The 26953-nt window shown below is 36.7% G+C and overlaps 2 protein-coding genes across 3 annotated transcripts; both read right to left on the bottom strand.

The window, feature by feature from the left end:
• Positions 1-390: 390 nt before the first annotated feature.
• LOC147274462 (signal recognition particle-related / SRP-like protein) lies at positions 391-12520 on the bottom strand. Its single transcript, XM_086228596.1, has 14 exons — positions 12440-12520; positions 12220-12325; positions 12066-12132; positions 11819-11929; positions 11319-11514; positions 10990-11075; positions 10351-10546; positions 10128-10239; positions 2886-3013; positions 2565-2771; positions 2312-2421; positions 1734-1863; positions 1288-1437; positions 391-819 (listed from the first exon to the last, which is right to left on the bottom strand). The coding sequence occupies exons 2-14, from the start codon at positions 12308-12310 to the stop codon at positions 598-600; spliced, it is 1806 nt and encodes a 601-aa protein (XP_086084722.1). The 5' UTR covers positions 12311-12325; positions 12440-12520; the 3' UTR covers positions 391-597.
• Positions 12521-14275: 1755 nt separating this feature from the next.
• LOC147274461 (putative alpha-mannosidase At5g13980) lies at positions 14276-22463 on the bottom strand. Of its 2 annotated transcripts, none has more exons than XM_086228594.1 (29): positions 22063-22463; positions 21876-21959; positions 21675-21763; positions 21256-21430; positions 20918-21037; positions 20669-20755; positions 20490-20561; positions 20224-20337; positions 20003-20103; positions 19820-19913; positions 19547-19714; positions 19373-19462; positions 19154-19219; positions 19005-19061; positions 18400-18619; positions 18152-18291; positions 17891-17965; positions 17681-17740; positions 17518-17598; positions 17308-17355; positions 17085-17204; positions 16866-16931; positions 16514-16626; positions 16119-16203; positions 15909-16019; positions 15738-15833; positions 15476-15523; positions 15268-15336; positions 14276-14778 (listed from the first exon to the last, which is right to left on the bottom strand). In XM_086228594.1, the coding sequence occupies exons 1-29, from the start codon at positions 22267-22269 to the stop codon at positions 14554-14556; spliced, it is 3081 nt and encodes a 1026-aa protein (XP_086084720.1). In that variant the 5' UTR covers positions 22270-22463; the 3' UTR covers positions 14276-14553. The 2 variants fall into 2 exon arrangements, with proteins under 2 accessions (XP_086084720.1, XP_086084721.1); XM_086228595.1 differs by having other exon boundaries at positions 17518-17589; positions 22063-22462.
• Between the last annotated feature and the right edge of the window lie 4490 nt (positions 22464-26953).

The raw sequence follows: 26953 nt of genomic DNA, 5'->3' as shown, positions 1-26953 counted from the left end.
GAGGAAATGAGAGAAAGGAAGAAGAAAAAAAAAAAAAAAAAAAGAGAAAGGAGAAGGAAAAAAAAGAAAAGAAAGAGAAACGGAGGAGAAAGAAGAGAGAATGAAATCAGGGTGGGTAGTGGGAAGTATGGGTTGAGTGCATTGATAATATGGAGAGAGAAATCAAATGCAGTGACCTAATTCTTAATAAAGTGGCCCAATTGTTACATTTTAATGATCATGGTATTACAAATTAAAAACAATAACTAGTATGTAGCTTAGGGTAATTAATTCTTGTATAATTTTGTATTGATTTTTTTTTTTTTCCAAAACTTTGCATGGGCCATGACCCCTCCTAGTCCCTTCTATGTTCTAAAATTAGCAACAGGAATTTTACTACTACACCAGCACTTTCCTCTGTAAAATTTCAAATTATGTTTATATTTCACGTCATTGCACAGCAAAATAAAAGTTACATCTCCATTCCCTGTTTGCTAATTTCAAAATTGTTTAAAAATAGGGACCAACAAAGGCCAAGGAAAAAATAAATAAATAACAGAATTCCTCAAATTACGAGTATGAAACAAACCTAATGCTTAGAAAACTCGCCAGGAAAACTCATCCCCAAAACCTACTCATGAAGCCCTTTTTGTCTTTCCTCATCCTATTTTCAAGAGATGGGAACTCGATGTGATTATAGGCAAGGTCCAAAACAATAGGATTGCGAGGAATTGTTTGAAAGGAAGGAGGAAAAGCTTCAATCCGCGGAACACTTTTCACATTTGAATCACCAACTGCAGATTCGTAAGCCTCGAGTTTCTCAAGGAGGAATTTCTCCAACTGAAAAATATACAAAATCAGCATATAATAGAACTGTAAGAATAATAGACCCAGGCCCAATATGAGCAACTAATTCAGAATAACTCATTCAAAAGAAGGTATTTTAGCAAAGTATCACTGGTCAGTGGTGAGGAGTCTCCTAACAACCCAGATAAGACATAAAAGCTTGAATATCTATAGAAGCCCAAGTAGTACACGAGGAAAAGGCCAGTTCTTGAATCTGGACTGTCCAAGGTCTGGGATACCCTGTGTTGGGGCAAGCCCTGCAAAGGGCCGCAGATGACCTTTATTGGCCCAATCCAGAACACAAAGCAACCTTCACTATCATGGCCGACATATTTATACATTAACAAATTAAAGTACTGAAAAAAAAATTAAAAGAAAAGACAATAGATTTCTTGTTAAATTATGAAGTTTCTGCATCGCATTGGTATATTATCTGAGGAAGATGAAAAGAATAATCCATACCGTCTTGTCAACACCACTTAAATTGATGTTAGAGATCTTTTTTGAAAGATTTTCAGGTGCCTTCAGCTCCTCCATTATCCCTGTTGCATGCTCTATACAACTGTTAGATCTGCACTCCTCACACAACATCTTCAACTCTTTGATTATCATCTGCGAAAAGAAAACAGATAGAACCAATCCAAATTATATACTGATTCACCTCATCCAAGAAAATTGGTATACAGTATGATAAGATATCCCTATATGAAAGTTCTAACTTTTCCCCAGTTACATGGGGAACAGAGGTCCACAGACTAAAAAGAAAATAATGTGGCCTAGCTACCCAAGAGACATCTGCCAGAAGAATATCAATATATATATCAATTTAAAGTAAAGAGATCAATCATGCCTATTCAATTTTAATGCAATGTAAAGCCGAAAATAAAAAAGCCTACACAAATACACACCTGATCACCATTATCCACAGCTTGGAATTTCTGTTGGGCATTCTCAGCAAGAGATCGAGCACGGCAGTACAATGCATATGCTTCTACCCTCTTACCAGCCAAGCTGTATGATCTACCCAAAAAGAAACACCTGCCAAAAAGTTGGGATGCCTATAAATTGATAGAACAGAATAAATTCCCTTGACACCCAAATACCAATTGACAACAGCATTACTTTGGTCAGTCGCTTAAGAAACAGAGGAAGTTTAACGAGCATGAAACCATAAATTTAGTGAATTCTCGACATTACTGTAACATAAATTCTTCTATGGGGTGAAATGAGAAGACAAAGGTTATGTAAATTGGTAAATACAAAAAAAAAAGGAAAAAAAAAAAAAAAGGTAAAAGTCAATCCAGGTCCTACAAGGGCAAGAGAAAAGAAAATGATAGATTAGTGTACTATGGCCTGTGATTTTACAGAAGAAAATATTGATTTCTAGAGTTAATGAGATATAGGTGTGAGCCAAAAAGATGAATGCAGAAGCAATCTACAAAACATAGAATTTACCAAGAGCAGTAAGCCAAAATAAAAAACAAACCTTTCCGCTCGAAAAGCCAAACTCTTAAGTGCACATTCTTCAGAAAATGCCACTTCTTCTGGTTTTCTATCTCTTCCAGAACTGACTAGATCCGAAAGATCAGATGTATTCTGTCAATTATAGCAACAATTACATAAGGTTTCTATCTTTAACCTGAGATATTAGCATCTAGAAAACTCGGCAATAGAGTGTAAAGCATCTCCACATGAAGAAAGGCAAGTTAAAAAAAAAATGCAAAACAGAGACAGTTAACCTGTAACAGGAGATCATATAAGCGAACGAGCTCTTCAGGTTTAGTGGCTTTCTCATTTTTGTCATCACGTCGCTTGGTAAGTTTACTCTTTGCAATGCTAACCAATAGTTGGTTGCGCTCAATGGTTCGTTGTCCTAATACAGCACTAACAGCTTTATCAAGGCCATTTAGGTCATCTTTCACATTTTCAGAGCTACCTGCACTGACCTATATATACAACATGTCAGGAACAGCAATGTGAAAAATACAAAATAAAACACATATCAAAGGAGGAAAAGCATCACAAAAAATATAAAATGTTAATATTGACAACTTCCATACCAAGTCATTGCGAATACAGCTCCTTGCCTCATGGTATGCAGTAAAAATTTTGTCAAAAATGGGTAGTTTTTTCTCTGGTGGGAGTGAATTGGCCGATGAACCAAGTAAATCTTTCTCCAATTCTTGAGCTGAACAAGAACGTGCAAAAAGAAAGAAAGAACATCACATGACGGATCAAAGAAAAAAAATTTCACAGAACTTTCATATAATTTATAGGTTGCATCATCTAAGTAAGAGAAAAGGCTAAATGTTTCTCAAGTAAAAATGAATTATTCATATAAAATTTCGACAAGTGTCCAATTCTGAATAGGAATCTACTCTATTTGTAATTTGCTCTTGTTCAAGTCAAAACAAAAATTATCTCTTCCTGAATAGTGTTGATGTAGTTTGAGAATTAAATCCTAATTCCCACCTTCACGGCGTACAAGCAATAATTCGATGAAAGATAAATAACAAACACAGCCAAGAAAACAGAAAATAATAAACCAACAAGCACACACAATCACACCGAGATTTGTTACGAGGTTCGGCAAAATTCCTGCCTACGTCCCCGGGAGAGATCTTCGTTCTTCACTATGAGAATAATAAGTATTAAGATTACAATTGGACTAAATCACATAACCCAATCCCCAAATCCCTTGTACACCCTTTCACAAAGTGTTTCCCAAAACCCTAGATCTCTCACCCAAGATTAATTACCTAATCTTGATCTCACCAATTCTAGATTGTGTGCCTCCCAAGAATCCTAAGGACTTGCTCACTCTAATCTGATTCTCTCACATTTTTCTAAGCCCCTAAGGTCCTATTTATAACCATAGGCCTTAGATTACAATCCTAGATAAAGTAGGAAGAAAGTTAACTTTGAGTAGGAAATAAGTTTCCTTTATACACAAGGAAAACCTCAAAACTTGCCCAAAACGAAGTCCAAAACGCACCAGGAATTAATAACCTTCCAACACCTATTTGGACTCCTAACTTCATCCTAGAATACCATGGAAATCTCCCATGAACCAGGAAATCTTCAAATGCGAGCCAAATTAACAACAAATAGGAATAGCTTTATTAGCTTTATTTCCAACTATGAAGTTTACAGAGATCCCAACCCAAACACAGTCCTAATAAACAGAAAATAAAAAAGAAACAAAAAACCTCAGGTCTTAAACTCCATGAAATTATGACTGCATGTGAAAGACAAATCAGAATAACCATCATATTAGAATTTTTGAATACCTCATTACGTGAGACATCAATGCCATATAAGCAATGTGTCCACTTGAAACCACTTAGAACTGACAGAATAAAACTCAAAACGTTATCATCATTGCTAGATCACTAATCATCAACATTTCTATACAACTCATGTTAAAATTTTCCTTCATCAGGTACATTAGGGTAATTTGTATGCATGTGGTTGTACCAGTGCACTAATGCACCAACTCCTGAGCATCAAATCAACATATCCTCTTCTTTTCCGTTTTATAAGCTACACAAAAGTGCACTACTTCAAAGAATAGTTCAGTTCCCGTGGTTCTCATATCCTTTTAGATATACCATCATTTTGTCAGTAAAAACACATTGGCCATCTGTTGTGTTTGGCTCGCCGGAATATTTCTGGAAATTGATTAAAATAGGAAAGCAGCTGTTTTAGATAATTCCTAGTTGAGTACAGCTTTCTTAGGAATGCTAAAAAGCTTGCGCAAGGTCTTCCTAGTTAAGGAAGGAAGTTCTAAGTTTTCCTAAGTGTACAAGGTTAGAATTAGTAGTTAGGCCTATTACCTAATTCTACTAGGAAAAGGATTTCCCAGCTGTAACCTATTGTATGCCGCAGCCTATAAGCTTATAAATAGGCTGCTGCAAGGCTAGAAAAAGCGGATAGAATACCAGAAACAGGGAGAGCGTTTTGTGATCAGGGAGAGAGAAGAAGTGGCTGCGGGTTGGGTTAGTTCTAGGGTTATTTCAACACTCTTGTAACTCTTTTTCTAATCATAGTGCAGCTGTGATTCTCAAAGGATCACACGGGGACGTAGGCAAACTTAGCCGAACCTCGAGAACAAATCTTGGTGTTTTTGTGTTTACTTTTGCTGCTATCTATTGTGTGCTAATTATTCTAACTCTAGAATACATCTAAGACAAGGCTAGAAGGTGGTTTTTCACAACAATTGGTATCAGAGCCAGGTTGGCTAGAAGGTTTTTGCGATGTCTAGAGGGGGTAATCGAAGCATGGACTTAGGGGATATAAGGCCTGCTTTGAAGCCATATGATGGCAAGGAGGATTTTACCGATTGGCAACGGATGATGAGAAACGTTTTGGTTCAGCAGGATCTTGATGATGCACTACTTGATGCGAGGCCTGCAACTACACCAGAAAATTTGTGGAGCAAGATTCTCAAGAAGGCCAAAAGTTCGATTGAGATTCATCTCACAAGATCCGTGAGATCTCACATCACAGAAGAGATGACAGCAAAAGAAGCTTGGGAAAAGTTGGAGAGTGTTTATATGGGCAAAACAGTGTCTAATAAGCTCTTTCTAAAGGATGAACTATTCGGACTTCGACTAGAAGAAGGGGGAGATGTAGCTGATCATATATGCAAATTTCAGAATTGCTTAGCTAATCTCACCAAGGTAGGAGAAGTGTATAAAGATGATGACAAGGCGATCATCTTGCTGCGATCTCTACCACCATCATTCAAGCACTTCCGAACAACCCTAATGTTTGGAAAGGAGACTCTGAAGCTTGATGATGTTGTGCAAGCCCTTCAGTCATATGCCAAGCTAGATGACTTAACCGATGGCTCTCAGACACAAGGGCTTTATGCCAAGGGCAATGAGAGGGGTCGGTCAAACAAGAAGGGAGAGAAAAACAGCAACAAAGGTAGATCAAAATCCAAGGGAAAACCAAAAGAAGGTTGCTTCGTGTGCGGTTCAATGGATCATTGGAAGAAAAACTGCAAGACTTGGAAAGATAGGAAAGCTAAGATGGAAAGAGACTCAGGTTCAGCTAGTACAGTCACCAAAGAAGAGAGTGATGGTGAGTTACTTTCGGTTACATCAGGCTCTAAGGCTTTCACAAGTTGGATTTTGGATACCGGGTGCACATTCCATATGTGTGCAATAAAGGAATGGTTCGACACTTACAAGGACAGCAGCTGCGGAGATGTATTAATGGGAGATGATTCATCATGTCCTATAATTGGGATTGGCACTATTAAGATCCGAATGCATGATGGAATAATAAGGACTTTGGGGAATGTCAGATACGTTCCTAGGCTAAGGAAGAATTTGATTTCTTTGGGAACCTAAGACAAGGCTGGGTTTAGTTTTTGTTCTGAAGGTGGAAGACTCAAGATAATCAAAGGGTCACTTGTGGTAATGAAGGCTGACATTCAACAGAATAACCTTTACAGGCTCATGGGAACTACAATAACAGGTGGAGCAGCTATTTCCACAAAGAAGAATGCGGAAGATAAAACTGAGCTTTGGCATCATGGGCATATCAGTGAGAGGGGTTTGCAAGAATTGCACAAGAAGGGTCTTCTAGACGGTGCAAATTATTGTAAGCTAGATTTCTGCAAGTATTGTGTTCTCGGAAAGCAAGGTAGGGTTTCCTTCAAATTTACAAAGTCAGATAACAAAAGCAAAGGAGTACTCGATTATATTCACTCGGATGTGTGGGGTCCGGCTCCTACAAGATCGAAAGGAGGATCCAGGTATTTTGTTACTTTCATGGATGATTTTTCTAGGAAGGTTTGGGTCTATTTCATGAGGGAGAAATCTGAAGTTTTCACAAAGTTCAAGGAGTGGAAAGCTGAAGTTGAAAACCAAACAGGGAGAAAGATCAAGTACATGAGAAGCGACAATGGGGGTGAATACAAGAGCGATGAATTCTTAAGTTTTTGCAAAGAAGAAGGTATTACAAGACACTTCACAGTTAAGAAGACTCCGCAACAAAACGGGGCTGCTGAAAGGATGAACAGAACTCTCATGGAGAGAGAAAGAAGCATGAGATTTCATGCGGGTTTGCCTGATAGTTTTTTGGGCTCAAGCCGTTAATCATGCAAGTTACTTGATTAACCGGTCGCCATCAAGGGTTCTCGAATTTAAGTGTGCAGAAGAGGTGTGGTCTGAAAAGCAAGTGAATTACTCTAATCTTAGGGTATTTGGCTGCAGCGCCTATGCTCATATTCCAAGTGATGAGAGATCAAAACTCAAGCCAAAGTCTACACATTGTATATTCTTGGGGTTTGAGAAAGGAGTGAAGGGTTTCAAGCTTTGGGATATTGTTGCTAACAAGAAGATAATCAGCCGAAATGTTGTTTTTGATGAGAAAACTATGCCTCTAAATAAAGAAGAGAACAAAACAGATGGGAAATTGTTTGATGCTGAAACAGAAGCAACTGAAGTACCTCTCACCAAATCGGTCGTTGATGAAGACATTCAAGCTCGGGTGGAGCCAATTGAGCAAGAAGAAGATGGTTATGGTGATGAGGAAGAAGAAGAGCAGCAGCATCAAACACCAATTAGAAATCCGGTGGAGCAGATTGTGCACTCCCCAATCCGCAATCCATCCCCACGAGTTCAAGCATCTACTCAAGTACCACCTGGATTTCAAAGGAGCATAGCACTTGACAAACCTAAGAGGGTTACAAAACCACCACAGAAATATGGTTTTGAAACGGAAGAGGTTAATTATGCTCTAAACATTAGTCAAGGAGATCCAACTACGTATCAAGAAGCTATAGCAAGTGAAGAACGGGAAAGTTGGATAGGTGCTATGTCAGAAGAGATGGAGTCTCTGTATAAGAACTCTGTCTGGGAGCTGGTTCCTAAACCCAAAGATCGAAAGCTAGTTGGATGCAAGTGGGTGTTTAGGAAGAAAGATGGAATACATGAGCTAGAGGCCGTGAGGTTTAAAGCAAGACTCGTGGCCAAAGGGTACTCACAAAAGGAAGGAGTCGATTATGATGAGATTTTTTCACCAGTGGTTAAGCATACTTCAATAAGATTGCTCTTAGCAATGGCAGTTCAGCATGACATGGAGATTGAGCAAATGGATGTGAAGACGGCTTTTCTTCATGGGAATCTAGAGGAGACAATTTACATGGCTCAACCAGAAGGCTTTGTTGAGATTGGAAAAGAAGATCTAGTTTGCAGGCTTAGAAAGTCTTTGTATGGTTTGAAGCAATCTCCAAGGCAGTGGTACAAGAGGTTTGATTCTTATATGCTGAAAATTAATTTTAGAAGGTGCTTATATGATTGTTGTGTGTACTATCATGTATCCAAAGATGGGGTTATCATATTGCTATTGCTATATGTGGATGACATGTTAATAGCTTGTCAAGACAAGTCAAGGATTGAAGACTTGAAGGTTATGTTGAGTAAGGAATTCGACATGAAGGATCTAGGGGCTGCACAAAAGATCCTTGGCATGGAAATTAAAAGGGATAGAGCTGCAAATCAGATTCGGCTGTCACAAGCCAAGTATATTCAGAAAATTCTGGAAAAATTCAACATGCAAGACGCAAAGGCGGTCTCTACACCTTTGGCAGCTCATTTTAAAATAAGTGGGCAGCAATGTCCTAAATCTGAAGAAGAAATTGAAGAGATGAAGAAGGTGCCCTATGCTAGTGCCGTGGGTTGCCTTATGTATGCAATGGTTTGCACACGACCCGACCTAGCTCAAGCAATAAGTGTAGTATCCAAGTATATGTCAAAACCGGGAAAGCAACATTGGGCTGCAATCAAGTGGATTTTTCGATACTTAAAGGGTACAAAGAGTCATGGTATTTTGTTTGAGAAGCAAAAAGAAGAAACAAGTGTGTTGGGGTACGTGGATGCGGACTATGCAGGAGATTTGGACAAGAGTAGGTCTACAACGGGCTACGTGTTCACATGTGCAGGTGGACCAATCAGTTGGAGAGCTCTATTGCAACCAATTACAGCTTTATCAACTACAGAAGCAGAGTACATTGCTTTGGCTGAAGCTGGAAAGGAAGCTATTTGGCTCAGTGGTTTGGCAAACCAAATGGGAATCACTCAAGAGTCTGTGAAAATTAAATGTGATAGCCAAAGTGCCATTTATTTGGCAAAGAACCAAGTTTTTCATGGAAGATCTAAACACATTGATGTGAGGTACCACAGGATCAGAGATTGGGTGGATTCAAAGGAGATTTGTATAGAAAAGGTGCACACAAGCGACAACGCTGCAGATTTTCTTACAAAGCCAGTGCCGACAGAAAAGTTCAAGCATTGCTTGAGCTTGATCAATCTTGTTACTTGTTAAAGGTTGAGGTGGAGCACCTTCTCACTTAAGGTGCATTGAGGCAAGAAGTTTTTGCCAAGGTGAAGGGTTCTTGGAGGATTGTTTCGGGGTTACTTCAAGACTGGTAGAATATCTCGAAGGAGCAACATTCGTAGCTTTGTTTCCGACTCACCAAGGTGGAGATTGTTGTGTTTGGCTCGCCGGAATATTTCTGGAAATTGATTAAAATAGGAAAGTAGCTGTTTTAGATAATTCCTAGTTGAGTACAGCTTTCTTAGGAATGCTAAAAAGCTTGCGCAAGGTCTTCCTAGTTAAGGAAGGAAGTTCTAAGTTTTCCTAAGTGTACAAGGTTAGAATTAGTAGTTAGGCCTATTACCTAATTCTACTAGGAAAAGGATTTCCCAGCTGTAACCTATTGTATGCCGCAGCCTATAAGCTTATAAATAGGCTGCTGCAAGGCTAGAAAAAGCGGATAGAATACCAGAAACAGGGAGAGCGTTTTGTGATCAGGGAGAGAGAAGAAGTGGCTGCGGGTTGGGTTAGTTCTAGGGTTATTTCAACACTCTTGTAACTCTTTTTCTAATCATAGTGCAGCTGTGATTCTCAAAGGATCACACGGGGACGTAGGCAAAGTTAGCCGAACCTCGAGAACAAATCTTGGTGTTTTTGTGTTTACTTTTGCTGCTATCTATTGTGTGCTAATTATTCTAACTCTAGAATACATCTAAGACAAGGCTAGAAGGTGGTTTTTCACAACACCATCTTCAGAACATTCCCATTAGAAAAACAGTGAACTTTCAACTAGACCTTATTGACACACACACAGAGACAAGAAATGTACTCTATTATGTAATGTCATATAACAGTTAAAATCACAAAGATAATTGATTTGGATAAAAGGAAAAAAAAGTCTTTACTTCGCAAATATGGTTCCTATTGGAGTCATTAATTAAAATAAATAAACTAAACAAATTACTACTAACCCTTTAAAATGGAAACCCGAGTTTTTGCATTGGATATGGGAAATCTATGACCGAGCCAATGAAACTCTGTCATGGAGGCAGCCTGTTGAGATCTTGCCTCAGCCATAACAGCCTACAACCAAGTTTGTCCAAATCATCAGTGAAATAATAAGAAGTATCTAGGGGATAAAGGAAGGAAAAAGCATCACATGCATCGCTTCCTTTTAATAACAATCAAACTTACCTCCAACTTAGCCTTGAAGAGGTCCAGTGCAGGTCCTTCTGTCTCACCAATTTGTAGAAGCTCGGAGGCTTGTAGATTTGACTCTCCCACCTTGTGTAGGCAGTATCGGATACTAGGTTCTAATTCCTCAACACGCTCACGGCACAATACTTGATTTTCCAAGTCTCCATATTTCGCAAGTTCCTCATACACAGCCCTATAACATATTCACAATGTTAACCAGACACCATGCATTAAATTAAAAAATACTTGAATCCATATAAGTATATGATACATCCATCTAAATTCAAATGTTGTCTCAGCTCCAAAAAAATCTGTTAATGGAAGGCTCAATTTGTAACAAAAAAGGCAACTTTAAATATAACCCTCCTTCAAAGATGGGGAGACAAATTTCAAAAAAGGGTTGAGGTCTAGAGGAAGGCATAATTTGGAATGTAATAGGTTCGTGCTTTTAATTGTTAATGATGGAAAAATTTTGGGACAAACAAAAACTGAAGGCATCACATTATTTGAGGGACAGAAGCAGTTTTTCTCTTTTTGAACTTTTAAGGTGGGCTTACCGATCAAAGAGACACTGGCGATGCATTTCTAAATAAAAGCAGCATTAGTCAATGTATAAAATTTGAGACAAGAATGCACCTGGCACTTTTGAAATTCATTAATGCTGTGTCCCAATTTTGATCTTGTTCAAACAACAAGTTCCCTTTCATAAAGGATGCATAAGCCTACATATTAAAAATAAAGTTAGCAAGGTGATAAGAAAAGAAGTCATGCCACTTGAAAACAAAGTTCTCCTAAATATGTAAACCACACATTAAGCATACCATATGATTATAAACAGTATCAATGGCAATAAACATCTGGAACGTATCATAGTATGACCCAAAACTAGTTATAAATATAGGACAATACATAATAAGCAAGAGCCAAAACACATACAACTCAAAACAAGAAAATGTTAGACACACCTCAGCTTCTAAAGAAGTTCTGGAATCTCCCTTGGTTGCACACAACTGAGCAAAAAGGGTAGCCCATTTCACTGCCTTCCTCAGCCTACCAATTAGATAAATTCGCTGACGAGCATTTGGACCATCCAGAAGTTGTCTTTTTTCCATGGCATGGCTCCAAGCTCTCTCTGCCGTATAAAGAACCACATGAAGAAACCTATTACAAATTCAAAAGATTTAAACTGTTATGCATAGGAAGATAACGTAAAACATAACTGGTTGTTCTCACATACTTCAAACAATCAAACATTTATGTTAGTTAAACGATAAAAGTAGAAGACATCTGCAAGTGGTATGCACCAATTGATCCTAAATACAAGCGTTTCAACACTAGCAAAGCAAAAAATCATGATGGTATGTCACCACTATCCCACAAGATTGGTTTATGCACACAACAATGCTACAAAAGAGTAAGTCTGCAATCAAACACCAATGTAAGTGCAAGTCTTCAAATGACCCACCTCACTTCAGTGACAGTGGATTCAGTTATGGCTCGGCGGGTGTATTTACCACGGCCATGAGTGAACTTCAGTGACTTATATAACCTCCTCAACCGAGCAGTGCAATACCTCCTGCAAAAACATCAATTCCACCAACAAAATATAATACTTTTTTATTTCACAATGCACACAAAAACACACCATGAATAACAATAATAGCTAGTTATAATAAATAAAGAGAAATGTAACCAAATGTCAATGAATATACCGATAGCGAGTGTAATCCCCATGCCGCAGCCCATGCTGCATCTGAGCAGATTTCAACAGCTGCAACACTGTAAAAATAAAAATTTAAAAATAAATTAAAATTTAAATAAAACAGAGAGAACGATTATCAAAAACGAATGGATCAGAAAACGAACCGTTGATGGAGAATTTTGGGGCGATCTGATCAGAGACGTTTGTCTTGGGATCGTCGACTTCCATAGCCAACGCCTGGTTCTCTTTCCCCATCTCGAAAAGCCTTCACTGATAAATCACAAATGCATTGATTGGTAGAATGAATTTCGCACCAAAACTACAACGTTTTGGTTGCTGAAAATCCGAAGGAAACGACTGAGATTGTAGGGAACGAATAGCTACCTGTGCTAAGGTGATGTCTCCAGCAGTGTAATTGAATAGATTGCTCCAGCGGCGGCCTTCGCAGTCCCTCTATAGTTCGTACTCATTTGGGGTTGGTTAAATTTATTTATTTTTTATTTTTTTTATTCCTTGGCCAAAAAAAAAAATTTTTATTTTTTTATTCCATTTAAATTCCAAAACTCCATTTTGGGGAAAAAAAAAGACACTACTTGGGTCACCTCTCTTTCTAAAATTGTAATTTTGGTAATGTCAACGCATGATCGGAATTGTTTATTTTTTTAGATAGATCATCTTTACAAAAAAAATCAACTCAATTGGAAATTGTTTGGTTATATAATTGTTGTTGATTAAATAGAAAAAATCAACGATTTGGTCAAAAAATCACTTTTTAATTGAAAATCATTAATTTTTTTTACTTAATTGACAACAGTTATATAACCAAACGATTTCCGATTGATTTGATTTTTTACAGAGATAATCTTTAATTGGTTATCTAAAAAGTGAACGGTTCTGATCATGCACCAGCATTACCAAAATTTAAATTTAGAAGGATGAGGTGACCTTGAAATACCCTGAGAGTGACCCAAATATTTCCCAAAAAAAAAAAATTACAAAATACGGTTGTACCCTCATTTAATTACTACTTCAATATTTTTTGAAAAAGCCAGAATTATAATAATTTGGGTAATTTTCTAACTTCATCCTTTGTAATTTCAATTTCTGCAATTACATTTTTTTGTTCTGTCATTTTTATGAAACACATACTATTGTTAGTTTAAGAATTTTAGTAAAATGAATTGGGGATTAAAGTGGAAAAGTAATCAAATACGAAGGTTTCATTGTGGAAGTCCAATGTCAGATTTTCCCTCCAATAAATGGACACTTGATGTCCGACAATGATTTTCTAACGGCCAAGTCATGTTAGATATAGACATTCTTAATGATCAAGTTACATCGAATATTGTTTAACGGTTAATTTATGTTAGACATTCTCTAACGATCAAATTATGTTAGATATTGTTTAACGGTCAATTTATGTTAGACGTCCTCTAACTATCAAGTTATGTTAGACATCCTCTAACAGTCAAGTTATATAAAAAATCCTCCAACGGTGAAGTTAGATTCAATAATGGATACTTGGATTATGAGGATGAAAGGTATTACCTTCCATGGAGTTCCAATAATACTATAAAAATAGTTTTTTTGTGAATAATGAGAAAAACTGACACGATTCATTATTTCCTTTTATATTTGGTATAAGAATAAATCTTAAATACCTAAGAATTTAGATATCTACCTCATTTTTTATTATTTGGCCACCTGTATGTAGACATAGCAATATCCTATCCAACACGAAAAATTCAATGTTCGGGTTAAGGTTTAACGTGTCGTGTTGAAATCGTGTAAATCCGTTAGTGACTCGTTAATTTCGTATTGTGTTCGTGTTAACCCGCAAAATTTGTTAATTTGCACATTTTTTAGATTTTTCTTATGTGTAATGTTTAAACTATACATTTATGGAATAAAATGTATTTACTTATGTAATATAATATAATTTAAATATTTTGTTGGAAATTTTTTTTTCCTTAACGGGTGAAACGGGTCGGATTGTGTTCAACCGTTAACTTAATGAGTTGTGTCATATTGGACCCGAACCTATAAAAACACGACTCGTTGCCAAGTCTACTTGTGTGAGTTAGGTGACATAGCGAGTTAAGCCGGAACCAACATTTGTCTTGCTGGTCGAATTTAAGATAAATATATCCTTCTCACGTGGTGAGTAAGTTGTTTGATGAATATTAATTTCATGCCAAAAAGAAGATTGTTAATCGTGCAAAGAAGAAACTTTAATTTTATTGACAGAACTCAGAAGCTACTAATCCATATGATTGTTCCACAACAAGCAATAACGTAAAAGACTTCCAATTTCATCCTACATTGGTTACTCACTCCTCTACATCTGAATGCCGCGAGACAAGTCCATTTAGTGACTGCTGAATTGAACTCCAAGCACACTTGACGAGCTCACCAACATTTAGCATCAAGTGCGAGCAGTGTTGGAACTTTGGAGTCAAAAACTTGACCAAGACCAACCCACATACGAGACCATATCCTTACCTTACAGCAGTTGATTGCTTGGAATACAAGTCGATGACAAAAGTTCGAATTTCCATTGGAGCAAGTTCCACCACCAGCTTTGTTGGATCGACAGGCCCTCCCCTCGACACTCTGGCTTCTTCTTCAGAGGAGGAGCCTTCTACTTTCCACACCAGTCTCTTCTTCTCCATTTCCACTCTTTCTTGGTTAGCAGATAAACTCATTTCTGTTACTTTGTTTATCTGAGTTTCATGAGATATAAAATATTACCATAAGAGTTTAGATGGTCAGTATTACGAGACAAGTTTTTATTGTCATGCACCTATATATATATGTACAGAAAATCTCTATGCAAGACGTCCGTTCTTTAACTAAAGGACAGACGCATATGTTTCATGACTTTTTTTTCACCATTTGATCTTAAACTTGACAGGATTTAATTATGACGCATATTTAGGGTATAAATCATCAATCGAGACCTATTTCTTAGTTTTAACTCTCATGGTTTTGAGCTCCCGTTCCTCGATTAGAATTTAGGTTTTAACTCCCAAGTTTTGGGCAGTTCTATACCCTAAAATATAGAACCATATACCCTCACATGTTGAAACATGTAAAAACTGACCTAAAAATGACAAAATGTCATAGAAATACCCATGTCCATTCTTTAGTTAAAGAACAGACATCATGCAGAGAGAATTTGTGTATATATGTATGTAAGTATATACATCTACCTTCTTATCTGTAAACATTTTCTTCAGTTCTACACTTGCCAAAACCGAAAGATTCTTGTCCTCTTCAATCTAGCATTCGATACATCATACCAAAATCAGATTCATATTAGAATACATGGTATATATATGAATTGATCAACATTTTTTATTTAGTGATGTCAAAGAGAAAACTGAACTTAACAAGTATATATGAGAAATAAACTAAAACCTCATATAAATGCGCCAGGCGAAGGAGAACTTTTCCATCTTCCAGCTCCTGCAGAGTTCAAGAAACCGGATTAGTAAAATAATTCGGATGGAGAATCTTTAATCTGTCATAGGCTGCTGCTCTGAAATTCATGATAGGGCAAAGATCAAACAATCTTTTTTAATCACAGCTTCCATTAAGGGGTGCACAGTTTGAACCTCCCATAATGAAAAGGTGGTGGCCTGTTCACCTTTCATCAATCTTTTAGATGAGAAATACAAACCTGGAGGGTTATTATTGCAATATTGTCAGGTAAACTGTAGGAAGGATCCATTCCTGAAAAGGTTGTGACATGAGAGTTTGTCCAGCTATCTCCATCCTGCAAGAAGATAACCACCCATTTGAGTTACAGATGGACCACACTCTAACAACATGAACAACTTCATTCTTTTACCTGTTCAGTGAAGGCTAAAAGAAATGGAGAATATATCTCCTGGCCAAATGACCGGCGCCATTTAGCACCCTCTCCTAAAGGGTCAAGTCTGAGATAGTACTTTCCAATGATCTGTCAAAGTATTTTAATCAAAAAATGAAGCAACTCAAATGTGAAAATTATGGTCTTTGTGAACAGTGAGAACAATGGGGTTGGCTTTTATGATCTTACAGTTAGTCCTTTGCAATCATCTTGAATGCACACTGTTTCATTTAGTGCTTCTCCAACACCTCTGCCATCATCATGGAGCAACCTCCTAATAAAAGGGGAATTTCCATGTCATTTATTCAGAAAATACATTATATTAGAAAATAATTATTATGTGCAGACCCCACGTGAAGTGAATCAAGAAGAAAACTAAACAGACTTGACTCCCAGCAAGGTAGGTTCCCCTTCTCAACCCCAAACGTAACCCTCTTATTAGTAAACACAGGGGTTTAAAGCTGAGACATAAACAACCATGTAGGGGAAGACAGACCATAGGAATATTAATAACCATGTTATTCACTAACCGGTAAACATAGTTAGTAAAAAAGGCAAATCCAAAGTAAGAGGAGAGAATAAACCTATGAAGCATCAGTTCCAATTGCCCATCTACAATGCTGGATCCACCCACAGATCTGTCTACTAATACTGACAGCTCTGTGTTGTTATCTTTCATGTAGATTCCCAGATTAATCTGAAAGGACAAATAAATTGGAATTTGTTATGTGATGGTTAGAGAAATTAATTAATTCCTAATTTACAGTAGTTTTAATAACTAAATGAAACTTCTTATTCATTTTGGAAATTCTTGGCCACTTTTTGTTGTCACTGTGAAAGATACATAATTGTAGTAAAACTTAAAGCCCGGTAAAGTCAAATAATGAGACAAGAAAACCCATTGATTATAGTAATTAAACACACACACACACATACTGGATAATAATTTCCTGCAACAGGTTGATTCACTTTCAGGTCCCAGTCTTTTCTATAGTCTCGAATCTGCAAAATAGTAATTTCTCTAAGACAATGTACTACATCATCTCAGACTCACTTATTTCTAGCAACGTGCAGACACTGAACAAGGACATCCAAAAATCAGCTAGCCAATATGTTTTATATATGACGATTTTTGTACTACAAAACACAACATACTCTTTCAATAAAATCGCGCCCATTAGAATCTGTGTAGAATTGTTTGCTTGTTCTCATGCTGGTTGTAATCTTAGTTACAATCTCTTTTCCAATTCCATCATCAATTGGTATAGGACCAACCTGAAACGAGAACATTGTTGTAAAAGGAAAATCTCCAATTGTAATTATTTGATATTCACATGACACAGCAATGGAAATATGCAATACAGTGCAGTTAACTCACAGTAAATTCAATTTCTACATGCTCTTTTTCCTTGTACACTCTAGTGACCTGTTTAGATCAGCAAAAGATAAAATATTGTTAATATCAATAATGAAATCTTTGTGGCATGAGAAAACCTATATATCTATCATATACTCCCACGTGCTTTAACAGAGGAAAGAAAGTTTAACAAGATGACAGATACATTGTTCAAGTGACCGGCATAACCACCTGATATATCCAAGAGTTGATCCTCTGATGTACTTCGTCTAACAATGGTCCTCTCAAAACAGTAAAAGATACCTGCAATTCCTAATGGTAACTCCTCTATTTCTTATTATGATTGTATGATAAAATTTGTCCAGCAGTACTTCAAAAGATATCATGTATGTACCTGCCCTTCAGATTTAATGGGATGTGTACCATTAGGACGGAAGATATATGCTCCTGAGGCCTTCAAAAAATTGAAATATTTCCTTTTCAATATTTACCAAAATAATTACATTTAACATGTATATCATTATCAACCACAATGCAGTGATGGCTGAGGGAGATTGGGGAAAGACAACGGCAGCAACAAAAGACTTCCATATATCTTTATTACCTGTAAATCCACACTTCCATGTTTTCCATCATCTCCAGGGTAGTAGCTAAATGATTGTTCTATCGACTCTTTGACCTTCAGTTGTAAACTAAATATCAGATCAGACACATGCAATATATAATGATAGGGAAAAGAAAATAATATTTTTGCAAAGATTTCCATGGAAGCAAGTATTGATACAGTGCTGATAGGGGCGAGGAAACTTGTTGAGAAATAATCTCAAGAATTGAATCAGAGCTACATGTCAGTCGAATTACATACCAAGGTTCTGCTGTTAATGTATTGAGTAAGTTTTCCATCAGTTCCAGAATATATTAGTTTCAAGCTTCCTGGTCCCACAGCTATTGTATCATTTTGACTTGTTTCTGACTTGTACACTGTTTGTCGCTCCGAAGTAGCAGCTGCAATTGAAAGTTGGCATATGAAAGTAAACCTGAGCCATTATGCAGAACTAAATCCGGTTCCTCAATGTTGCATAAGTAATATACATAGGAATTCACATGGTTAACCTGTCCGTGTAGCACTTGAGACAATGTAAGTGCTAAAACCAAGAGGTGGTACAGTTGCTGAAAATGCAAGCCAATAACTTGGGGTCTCACTTGGAGATATACCCAGATATGCCTTAACATGGTCATTTCTTATGCCCGCAGAGGCATTAAGCAGAGGTATGAGTTGCGATTCAATTTCTTTTCCTGTAAAGTCCCTTACAGTGACATTTCCACTTACAACCTGTACCAGGTTAATAAGATGAGATCATCCACTCAAATAAACAAAACAAGTATTCAAAACAAAATCATATGCTTACCTAACCTACATAGAGATATGTATGCAAGCAAAAATAAATTGCTTTTGTTACATGAAAGCATGTGTGTACAGTGCATGCAAAAATTATATACATGATACAGAAAATATATTGCTCATCTTTAATCCAAAAGGACAAATAGATTGTGTACCAAAAAAAGAACAAATAGATTGCTTATTGTTGGTTTCGGAAGTACAGCTAGAAGCTAGAAACACTTCAGGCATTGAAGACCATATGGAAGTAATAACTGAATAAATTCAATCTAAAGATACAGGTAAGGATTACAACGAGGAATGGGAAATAATTACTCACAGGAATCTTTATCACATCTTCTCTTTTACATCCCAGAGGATTATAGACAACAATAACCTACAAAAGTTAATACATCAGGAAATAATTCTACTTCTTAGTCAACACATAAACATGACAGAGATTAAATGTCATCATCAAACTATTCTCACCAAGTCTTTCCCATTTGACAGATTAATCTCAGACGGGGGGCAATAGCTAATATTCAGAAGTGGACACTGAAATAAGAATATAATTAAAAAATGAAAACAAAAGATGGACATAATGTCAGCATGTTAGTCTAGATGTGAAGTGAAACAGCCCAAAAGTGTAGGCTTTTTTTTTTTAGGCCAGTAGCCCAAAAATGTAGGCTAAAGGATAATTTATTTTGCCTGTTGAAACTTAGTTATTAGACTCTTGCAACCAGCTTTGGATCTTGACTCTGTCATGCAAGCAAGTGATTCTGCAACAACCTTCTCAGACTGCAAGAGACAATTGAATGGAAAACATTTCATTAAGAGAAAGTAAAGAAACTACTAAGAATATCAAGAGAGATCAAGTTTTACCTCTTTGTAACCTATTGAAAGTCGTTTTGCATAATCATTGGCCACATGCTGCTTCTCTGTGCCACTAACTGCATCATGATGTTGAGCAATTGCTAAAGCATCAGCCAAAGAATCCGTGTTAGGCCCTGATTTACTCATTCCCTTAAAAAATTCCAACTGTCTTGCTGCCTGTTCATAGGTTGAAGTACAATTACCATAATAGTCTTGACATTGGTCTTAAAGCCTAAAACATAACTCTTACCAACACAAACTGAAATGGTTACAAGAGTATACCAAATAATAGCCGCCCAACATTCTAACATAGCCTTTGATGGCTGGCCTGCTTGTAAAATATCCAGTCCAGTAAGCATTTACATTGTCAGCATATCTGATAAATACACATCATTATAGGTCAACAAACATGAAAAAGGAACGGGTACCTGTAACTGACTTTGAATTTCAAAAATTTGAACTCACGGAAAGAAGTCATCACTCTTGATTGGCCAGGACTCATTTGTTGCATACTTGGCATCAGTGTATATTGACGGGGTTGAGTATAAGGCATTGACACGCCCATCCTACAAGCATTTAATACCGGTGCTTCCGTTAGCATGGAAAATCAATCAAGTATTTAGATACAATGCTATTAAAAGGACATAAAATGCAGTATGACAACAATATTGCAGCCATGAACTAACTTGATTCACATAATGAATGAACTTATCCATCTGCCGAAACCATGAATGAGCATATTGATACTTGAAATCCGTTCCCATGGTCCACATGATATGATTTGTTCGAGTAATGTTTGCCTGAAAAATAGAAGCAAGTAATTTACTTAAGCCTTGGCAGATTTGGACTCTTTCTTAGTAAAATATAGGCACAAATGAATCGCCGGCAGACATAGTAAAAATATGAAAAAGTGGTTGTTTGCTGAGTGCCAATGTAACACCATGCATCTTACCTGTGCTATTGCAGCAGATACAAACTCATTAACGCGCTCCGGCACATTGTAGTCAAACAGATCCATATCATCCTTCAAACAAGGAAGCAAAGATAAATAAATAAGTCCATAAATATAGAGCAAATAGATAGATGTCAAGTTGTCAACATCCTATCAGCTTTACTTGACTGTGGACTCACTTGAACAACAGGGGAATGGTCATTAACTTCAAAGTAGAAATTATCAGTAGGAGGCTCATAATTCTTAGGGAATGCACCGGCAAAAATCTACACATCCAAATAACTTGATTAATAATACATTTCAAAACTTCAAAAAGTAATGAATAAAAAAAAATAGTTTGGAAACAGTAAATACATACATCCATCCAACATTGATATTTAAATTATCCCAACAGAAGAATCAGAACAACATAACTTTGAAGCACCCACCTGGGAAGATGAACCAAGACTCTTAGAACCCTGCCAAACAACCTCAAGGCTTTTCTCAATTTTCCGTTTATCTCTGTCTTGGTAGTCGATTCGCCCAAAGAAAAGAGAGTCAAATCCAACCTATGCCAACAAGAGAGCTTATATTTAATAAATTGTAGATATTTGCATGTAGTGAGTCAACTTCCCAGTTCCCAGAGATGGTTTCAGGAGAAAATTTGTCTTTCTTTCAATAGTTAGTATTTTATTTTCACACTATTATTCACTTATACACAATACAAATAAGGTAACTGATAAATCAATGCACAGTTTCAGAAACAAAAAGTTGAAGAAAAGCATACCTCAGCCCCCAAAAGGTAAGCCTGCACTGCTGAATGTCCAAATGGGTCGATTTGCCAGCCAATTCTTGGAGTCACATTGAACTCTTCTTTAATAAATCGATGCCCAAGAGTTGTCTGATCAATCATATCAATGTAATGAGGAGCAGCCTCATCATGCATGCACCACCCCCCATTTCTGCAAAACAAAATCAAAGAACTTAAAACCCAAACGAAAAAAACAAAAAACAAAATAAACAACAACAACAACAGCAGAGTAGCTAAGGCTCTAAGCTTGAAACTTTGATCTGAAATGAAAGCCTTTAGCTAGAGAACAGAAGAGGGTAAGTGATCAAAGTCCTTTAGGACTCCCAATATCCAATAAATCAGCAATTTTCATAAACAATAGAAACTAATTTGAAAGCCATTGCATTGTTTTGTACACAAGTTCCAGTTGACCGGAGCTGACAAGCTGCTTGACCGTGTTTTGGGTCCCTTCGCTCTGCTCTCTCCACCAACGTTGGAAAAATGCCTGCATTAATAAGATTAATTAATCACCCAAAATCCCAATTTCATTCCGATTTTGAATATTAAATACGAAAAAAGTTAAAAAAAAAAAAAAGAATAATAATATTTTTGATTGCCTGCTCAACATAGATGAACTTGCGGTTCTTATCAGCCAACAACGCGGGAACCAACGAATCCAGCACGTTTTGAACACAAGCGCCCTGCGATTTTATATTATTATAATTATTATCATCAAACTTAATTAATTTAACTTAATTACACCAGAAATTAGAATTTAAATGAAAATTGAAGAGCAAAAGGGACCTGAATGGAATTATTGGAGCCGACATAGTACTGATCAACGGTCTTCAACCATCCGACGTCGTCGTGGGTGTGAGGGACCAAGTGAACGTTGAGCTTCCCGGAGACAAGCCGCGACGTCGTATCGTACACCATGTACTTGGACTCCGCATACAGAAACACGAAAAGCACTACCAATAGAAGCCGAAAGCAACTAGCTTCAACCGCCATTGATGTTGTCGTCGGTGACTGACAGTACTGTGAGAGTTGATTGCCGAGAGCTCAGAAATTGAAGTGTTTTATACACGACGGACTAGCATTGAGTGGGGTCGGACGGGAATACCGAAACGATTCGTTTTCTCTCGTAGTTGGCGTTTCGTTTTCACTTTTCAGTACTACGTTGTCTTGCTCTTTGGGTGCTGTCGGTTGCCTCGGCTCTTTCATTGATTCTTTCTTTGTTGCTGTGACTTTCAGTAAACGGTAAGTTTTGAAAATTAGTTTCGCTGAACGCGCCGCAACAATACGACGAGATTTTCGTTGTCGGATTCGGCCTATGGCTGCGTGCCACGCCATAAGGGGCTGTTTGAGTGATGAAAACAGTATCTTGAACAATTGCTAAGTCTAAGTTTAGTGAAATCATTTGTCCTACATTTTCTAAACAAAAATCTTAATGGGTAATTTTATTAAATAATCATTTTTAATACAACAATATCTTTTTTAATCATTCCCTCTCAACTTTATCTGTTATAGCTCTTTGTCCCATTTTCAGACAAAAATATACTTCTTTATCTTCATCCCACCTAAGCTCTCTCTCTCTTTCCTTTAATTTTAGATTTCACTGATAAAAATCTGAACCAAAACCAGAACCACCCAAACCCCCAGCGCCATAACCACCAGCACCAGTACCACCCGAACATGATTGAGCCTGGCTTCCTTGTCGGTGGCGGCGGCGCGACCCTTGGCCTTGCGTTAATAGGGACTTGCGACCCTTGATTCGAAGCTTTCTAGGTATTGGGCCAAATTGCCCTTGATTCGAAAGTTGATGCTTTCGCATCCGGATTTTCTTGATGCTTGGAATTTCGCATCCGGATTCATATTCGAAGGTTTATGCTTTCGCATCCAGATTTGGTTGCTAGGTATTAGCCCATTTTTTGATTTGTTTGATGCTTGGGCTATGATGGGTCCCACAGATCACAGATCAGTGGTCAGTCACAAAGTTCTCATATTACATCTCCTTTCAATTTTTTTCTCTCTTTTTTTTCCTTTGAAATTTTGTGGGTTTTGAATGTAATCGGAGAAAAAAATTATCAAGAACATTGTATTCATTATTGAGCAACAAACAAAAAAAAGCTTGGATTCTTAACTTGGGAACTTAAATAAATTCATATATTTCTGTCAGATTTTTCATTTTTTTGTTCCAGATATGAAATTTTGATCTAGATTTGATGTTCTAAATCTAAAATTTCGATCTGGGTTTGTTGTTTCAAATATGAAATTTGATCGTCGTAAACACATGATTGGAAAATTGTTGACAAATTGTCGACAAATAATGGTTGACACATGGTCGACAAATGGTCGATACATGATGGACACATACTGCTACAAAATGTCGACATGTCGACAATGTGACGACGAAAAGGGCATTTTTGTCCGAAAATGGGTCAAAGAGCTATAAAAGATAAAGATAGGAGGGAAGGGTTAAAAAAAGATATTGTTGTATTAAAAAGGGTTATTTAATGAAATTACCCAATCTTAAATCGTCTTATTATTTTTCTTTATTTTATTTTCCTAACTCATCATCTTCCAGAAAACAAGGATTAAAGTAGAAGCTATATGGAAATATGCAACTATTGATTATGATTGGTTTTTCGCGTAAAATGGTATTCAGTATACAAAATTAAAGCACTTTTTACAATTTAATGGCGGGTTTAATCCCTTCAAAAACTATGGCTAACCAATCTAAACTGCATATATTTATTTTGCTAATATTTTCTCGAAGCAGGGCATGCTTTAATGGTGCTCTCATTTGTTTTTAACAACACTAATGTTACATTTAGCTAACTTATCAAAAAACCATACAATGCTCAAAATTCTTCTTCATATATCTCGATTATCTTTAAATCTTCATGAATGCATATCATTGCTTCGTTACTTAGAGCATCCCAAGACGTTCTTTGAGAATTTCAGTTTGTAGCTAGCTCGAGACATTTTATATGTTTATACCCTTCATGCATTTCATATTGTACCTAGTGACATTCTCATTTATGTTTTGATGTTTTTCAAGACATATCCTAGATTTTCTCAAGTCGTGTCTTAGGGCATCTCAAGTCGTTACTTAAGGCATCCCAAGTTGTTCCTTGAGAATTTCAGTTCGTAGCTTGAGGCATATTAATTTTTTATACCTTTTATGCATTTCAAATTGTACCAAGTAACATCTAAAGTCATGTCTAGACGCTTCCAAATTCATACCCTATAGTTTCTCAAGTCGTGCCTTACGGTATTTCAAGTTGTTGTTTAGGGAAACTCAAGTCATGTCTTAAGGCTTTCAAAGTCATACCCTAAAGTTTCTCAAGTCATGCCTTAAGGCATCTCAAGTCGTTATTTAGGGCATTTGAGGCATTTTAAATATTTAATACCGTTCATGCATTTCAAATTGTACCTAGCGACATCGCAAGTCATGTTTTGACACTTCCAAAGTCATACCCTAGAGTTTCTCAAGTCGTTCCTTAAGGTATCTCTAGTCGTTCCTTTAAAATTTCAGTTCGTAGCTCAAGACATTTTAAATATTTATACCCTTGACGCATTTCATATTATACCTAGTGACATTTCAAGTCATGTTTTGACGCTTCTAAAGTCATATCCTAGAGTTTCTCAAGTCATGCCTTAGAAAATCTCAAGTCGTTCCTTAGGACATTCCAACTCATTCTTAAAGAATTTCAGTTTGTAGCTCGAGCCATTTTAAATGTTTATACCTTCAATTTATGCATTTCATATTGTACCTAGTAATATCCTCAGTCATGTTTTGACGCTTCACAAGTCATATCCTAGAGTTTTCCAAGTCATCTCTAAGGGCATCTCAAGTCATTCTTTGAGAATTTCAATTCGTAACTTGAGGCAAATTAATTTTTTTATACACTTGACGCATTTCAAATTGTACAAAATAACATCTCAAGTCATGTCTTGATGCTTCCAAAGCCTACCCTAGAGTTTTTCAAGTTGTGCTTTAGGGTATGTCATGTTATTCTTTTGGGCAACTCAAGTCATTGCTTGAGAATTTCAGTTCGTAGCTCGAGACATTTTAATTGTTTATATCCTTGATGCATTTCAAATTGTACCAAATGACATCCCAAATCATGTCTTGACGCTTTCAAAGTTATACCCTAAAATTTCTCAAGTCGTGCCTTAGGGCATCTCAAGTCGTTCCTTATAACATCGCAAGCCGTTCCTTGAGAATTTTAATTTGTAACTTAAAGGCATTTTAAATGTTTATACCATTCATGCATTTCAAATTGTACCTAGTGACATCCAAAGTCATATTTTAACGCTTCCAAAGTCATACTCTATAATTTCTCAAGTCGTTCCTTAAGGCATCCCAAGTCGTTCCATTAGAATTCAGTTCATAACTCAAGACATTGTAAATATTTTTACCCTTGACACATTTCATATTGTACCTAATGACATCTCAAGTCATGTTTTGACACTTTCAAAGTCATACTCTAAAGTTTCTCAAGTTGAGCCCTAGGGAATCTCAAGTCGTTCTTTAGGGCATCCCAAGTCTTTTTTTGGAAATTTCAGTTCTTAGCTCAAGGAATTTTAAATGTTTATACCCTTCAATTCATGCATTTCATATTATACATAGTGACATCCTCAGTCATATTTTGATGCTTCCTAAGTCATATTCTAGAGTTTCTCAAGTCGTGTCTTAGGGCATTTTAAATCGTTACTTAAGGCATCACAAGTCGTTCCTTAAGAATTTCAGTTCGTAGCTTGAGACATATTAAATGTTTATACACTTGACGCATTTCATATTGTACCTAGTGACATTTCAAGTCATGTTTTAACGCTTCCAAAGTCATACCCTAGAGTTTCTGAAGTCGTTCATTTAGGCATCTGAAGTTGTTCCTTAGGGCATCTCAAGTCGTTCCTTGAGAATTTTAGTTCGAAACTCTAAGGATTTTAAATGTTTATACCCTAGGTGCGTTTCAAATTGTATCTAGTGACATTTCAAATCATGTTTTGACGGTTTTCAAATCATACCTTAGAGTTTGTCAAGTTGTTCCTTAGGGCATCCCAAATCGTTCCTTGAGAATTTCATTTTGCAACTAAAAAGATTTTAAATGTTTATACCCTTAGTGCATTTCAAATTGTACATTGTGCCATTACAAGTCATGTTTTGATATTTCTCAAGTCATACCTTAGAGTTTCTCAAGTCGTTCCTTAGGGAATTTGAAGTCGTTCCTTAGGGCATCTCAAGTTGTTCCCTGAAAATTTTAGTTCGTAACTCAAAGAATTTTAAATGTTTATACCCTTGGTGCATTTCAAATTGTATCTAGTGACATTGCAAGTCATTTTTAACGTTTCTCAAGTCATACCCTAGAGTTTCTCAAGTCGTTCCTTAGGGCATTTGAAGTCATTCCTTAGAACATCTGAAGTTGTTCCTTCATAATTTCATTTCGAAACTCGAGAGATTTTAAATGTTTATACCCTTGGTGCATTTCAAATTGTACCTAGTGACATTCCAACTCATGTTTTGACGTTTCTTAAGTAATAATCTAGAGTTTCTCAAGTCGTTCCTTAGAGCATTTACAATCGTTTCTTAGGGCATCCCAACTCGTTCTTTGAGAATTTCAGTTCGTAACTCTCAAGGGATTTTAAATGTTTATACCCTTGGTACATTTCAAATTATACCTACTGA

The sequence above is a fragment of the Dryas octopetala genome, chromosome 9, assembly GCF_963921425.1.
Source record: "Dryas octopetala chromosome 9, drDryOcto1.1, whole genome shotgun sequence".
In the NCBI taxonomy this organism is placed as follows: Eukaryota; Viridiplantae; Streptophyta; class Magnoliopsida; order Rosales; family Rosaceae; genus Dryas; species Dryas octopetala.
Note: the sequence above shows the minus strand (reverse complement) of the source record. Positions and strands in the feature narration are given on the sequence as shown.

Bases quoted from the DNA above. Each gene is read 5' to 3' on its own strand.
- LOC147274462 (XM_086228596.1), bottom strand. From the start codon at position 12,310: ATGGGGAAAGAGAACCAGGCGTTGGCTATGGAAGTCGACGATCCCAAG. The intron at 11,930-12,065 runs GTATATTCATTG...ATGTTTTTGCAG, and splicing joins GGGGATTACACTCGCTATCG to GAGGTATTGCACTGCTCGGT. The intron at 1,864-2,311 runs GTTTGTTTTTTA...ACTTTTTGGCAG, and splicing joins TTGGCTTTTCGAGCGGAAAG to GTGTTTCTTTTTGGGTAGAT.
- LOC147274461 (XM_086228594.1), bottom strand. From the start codon at position 22,269: ATGGCGGTTGAAGCTAGTTGCTTTCGGCTTCTATTGGTAGTGCTTTTC. The intron at 21,764-21,875 runs GCAATCAAAAAT...TTATTAATGCAG, and splicing joins AGTTCATCTATGTTGAGCAG to GCATTTTTCCAACGTTGGTG. The intron at 16,627-16,865 runs GTATGTGTGTGT...TTGTCCTTTCAG, and splicing joins TTGCAGGAAATTATTATCCA to ATTAATCTGGGAATCTACAT.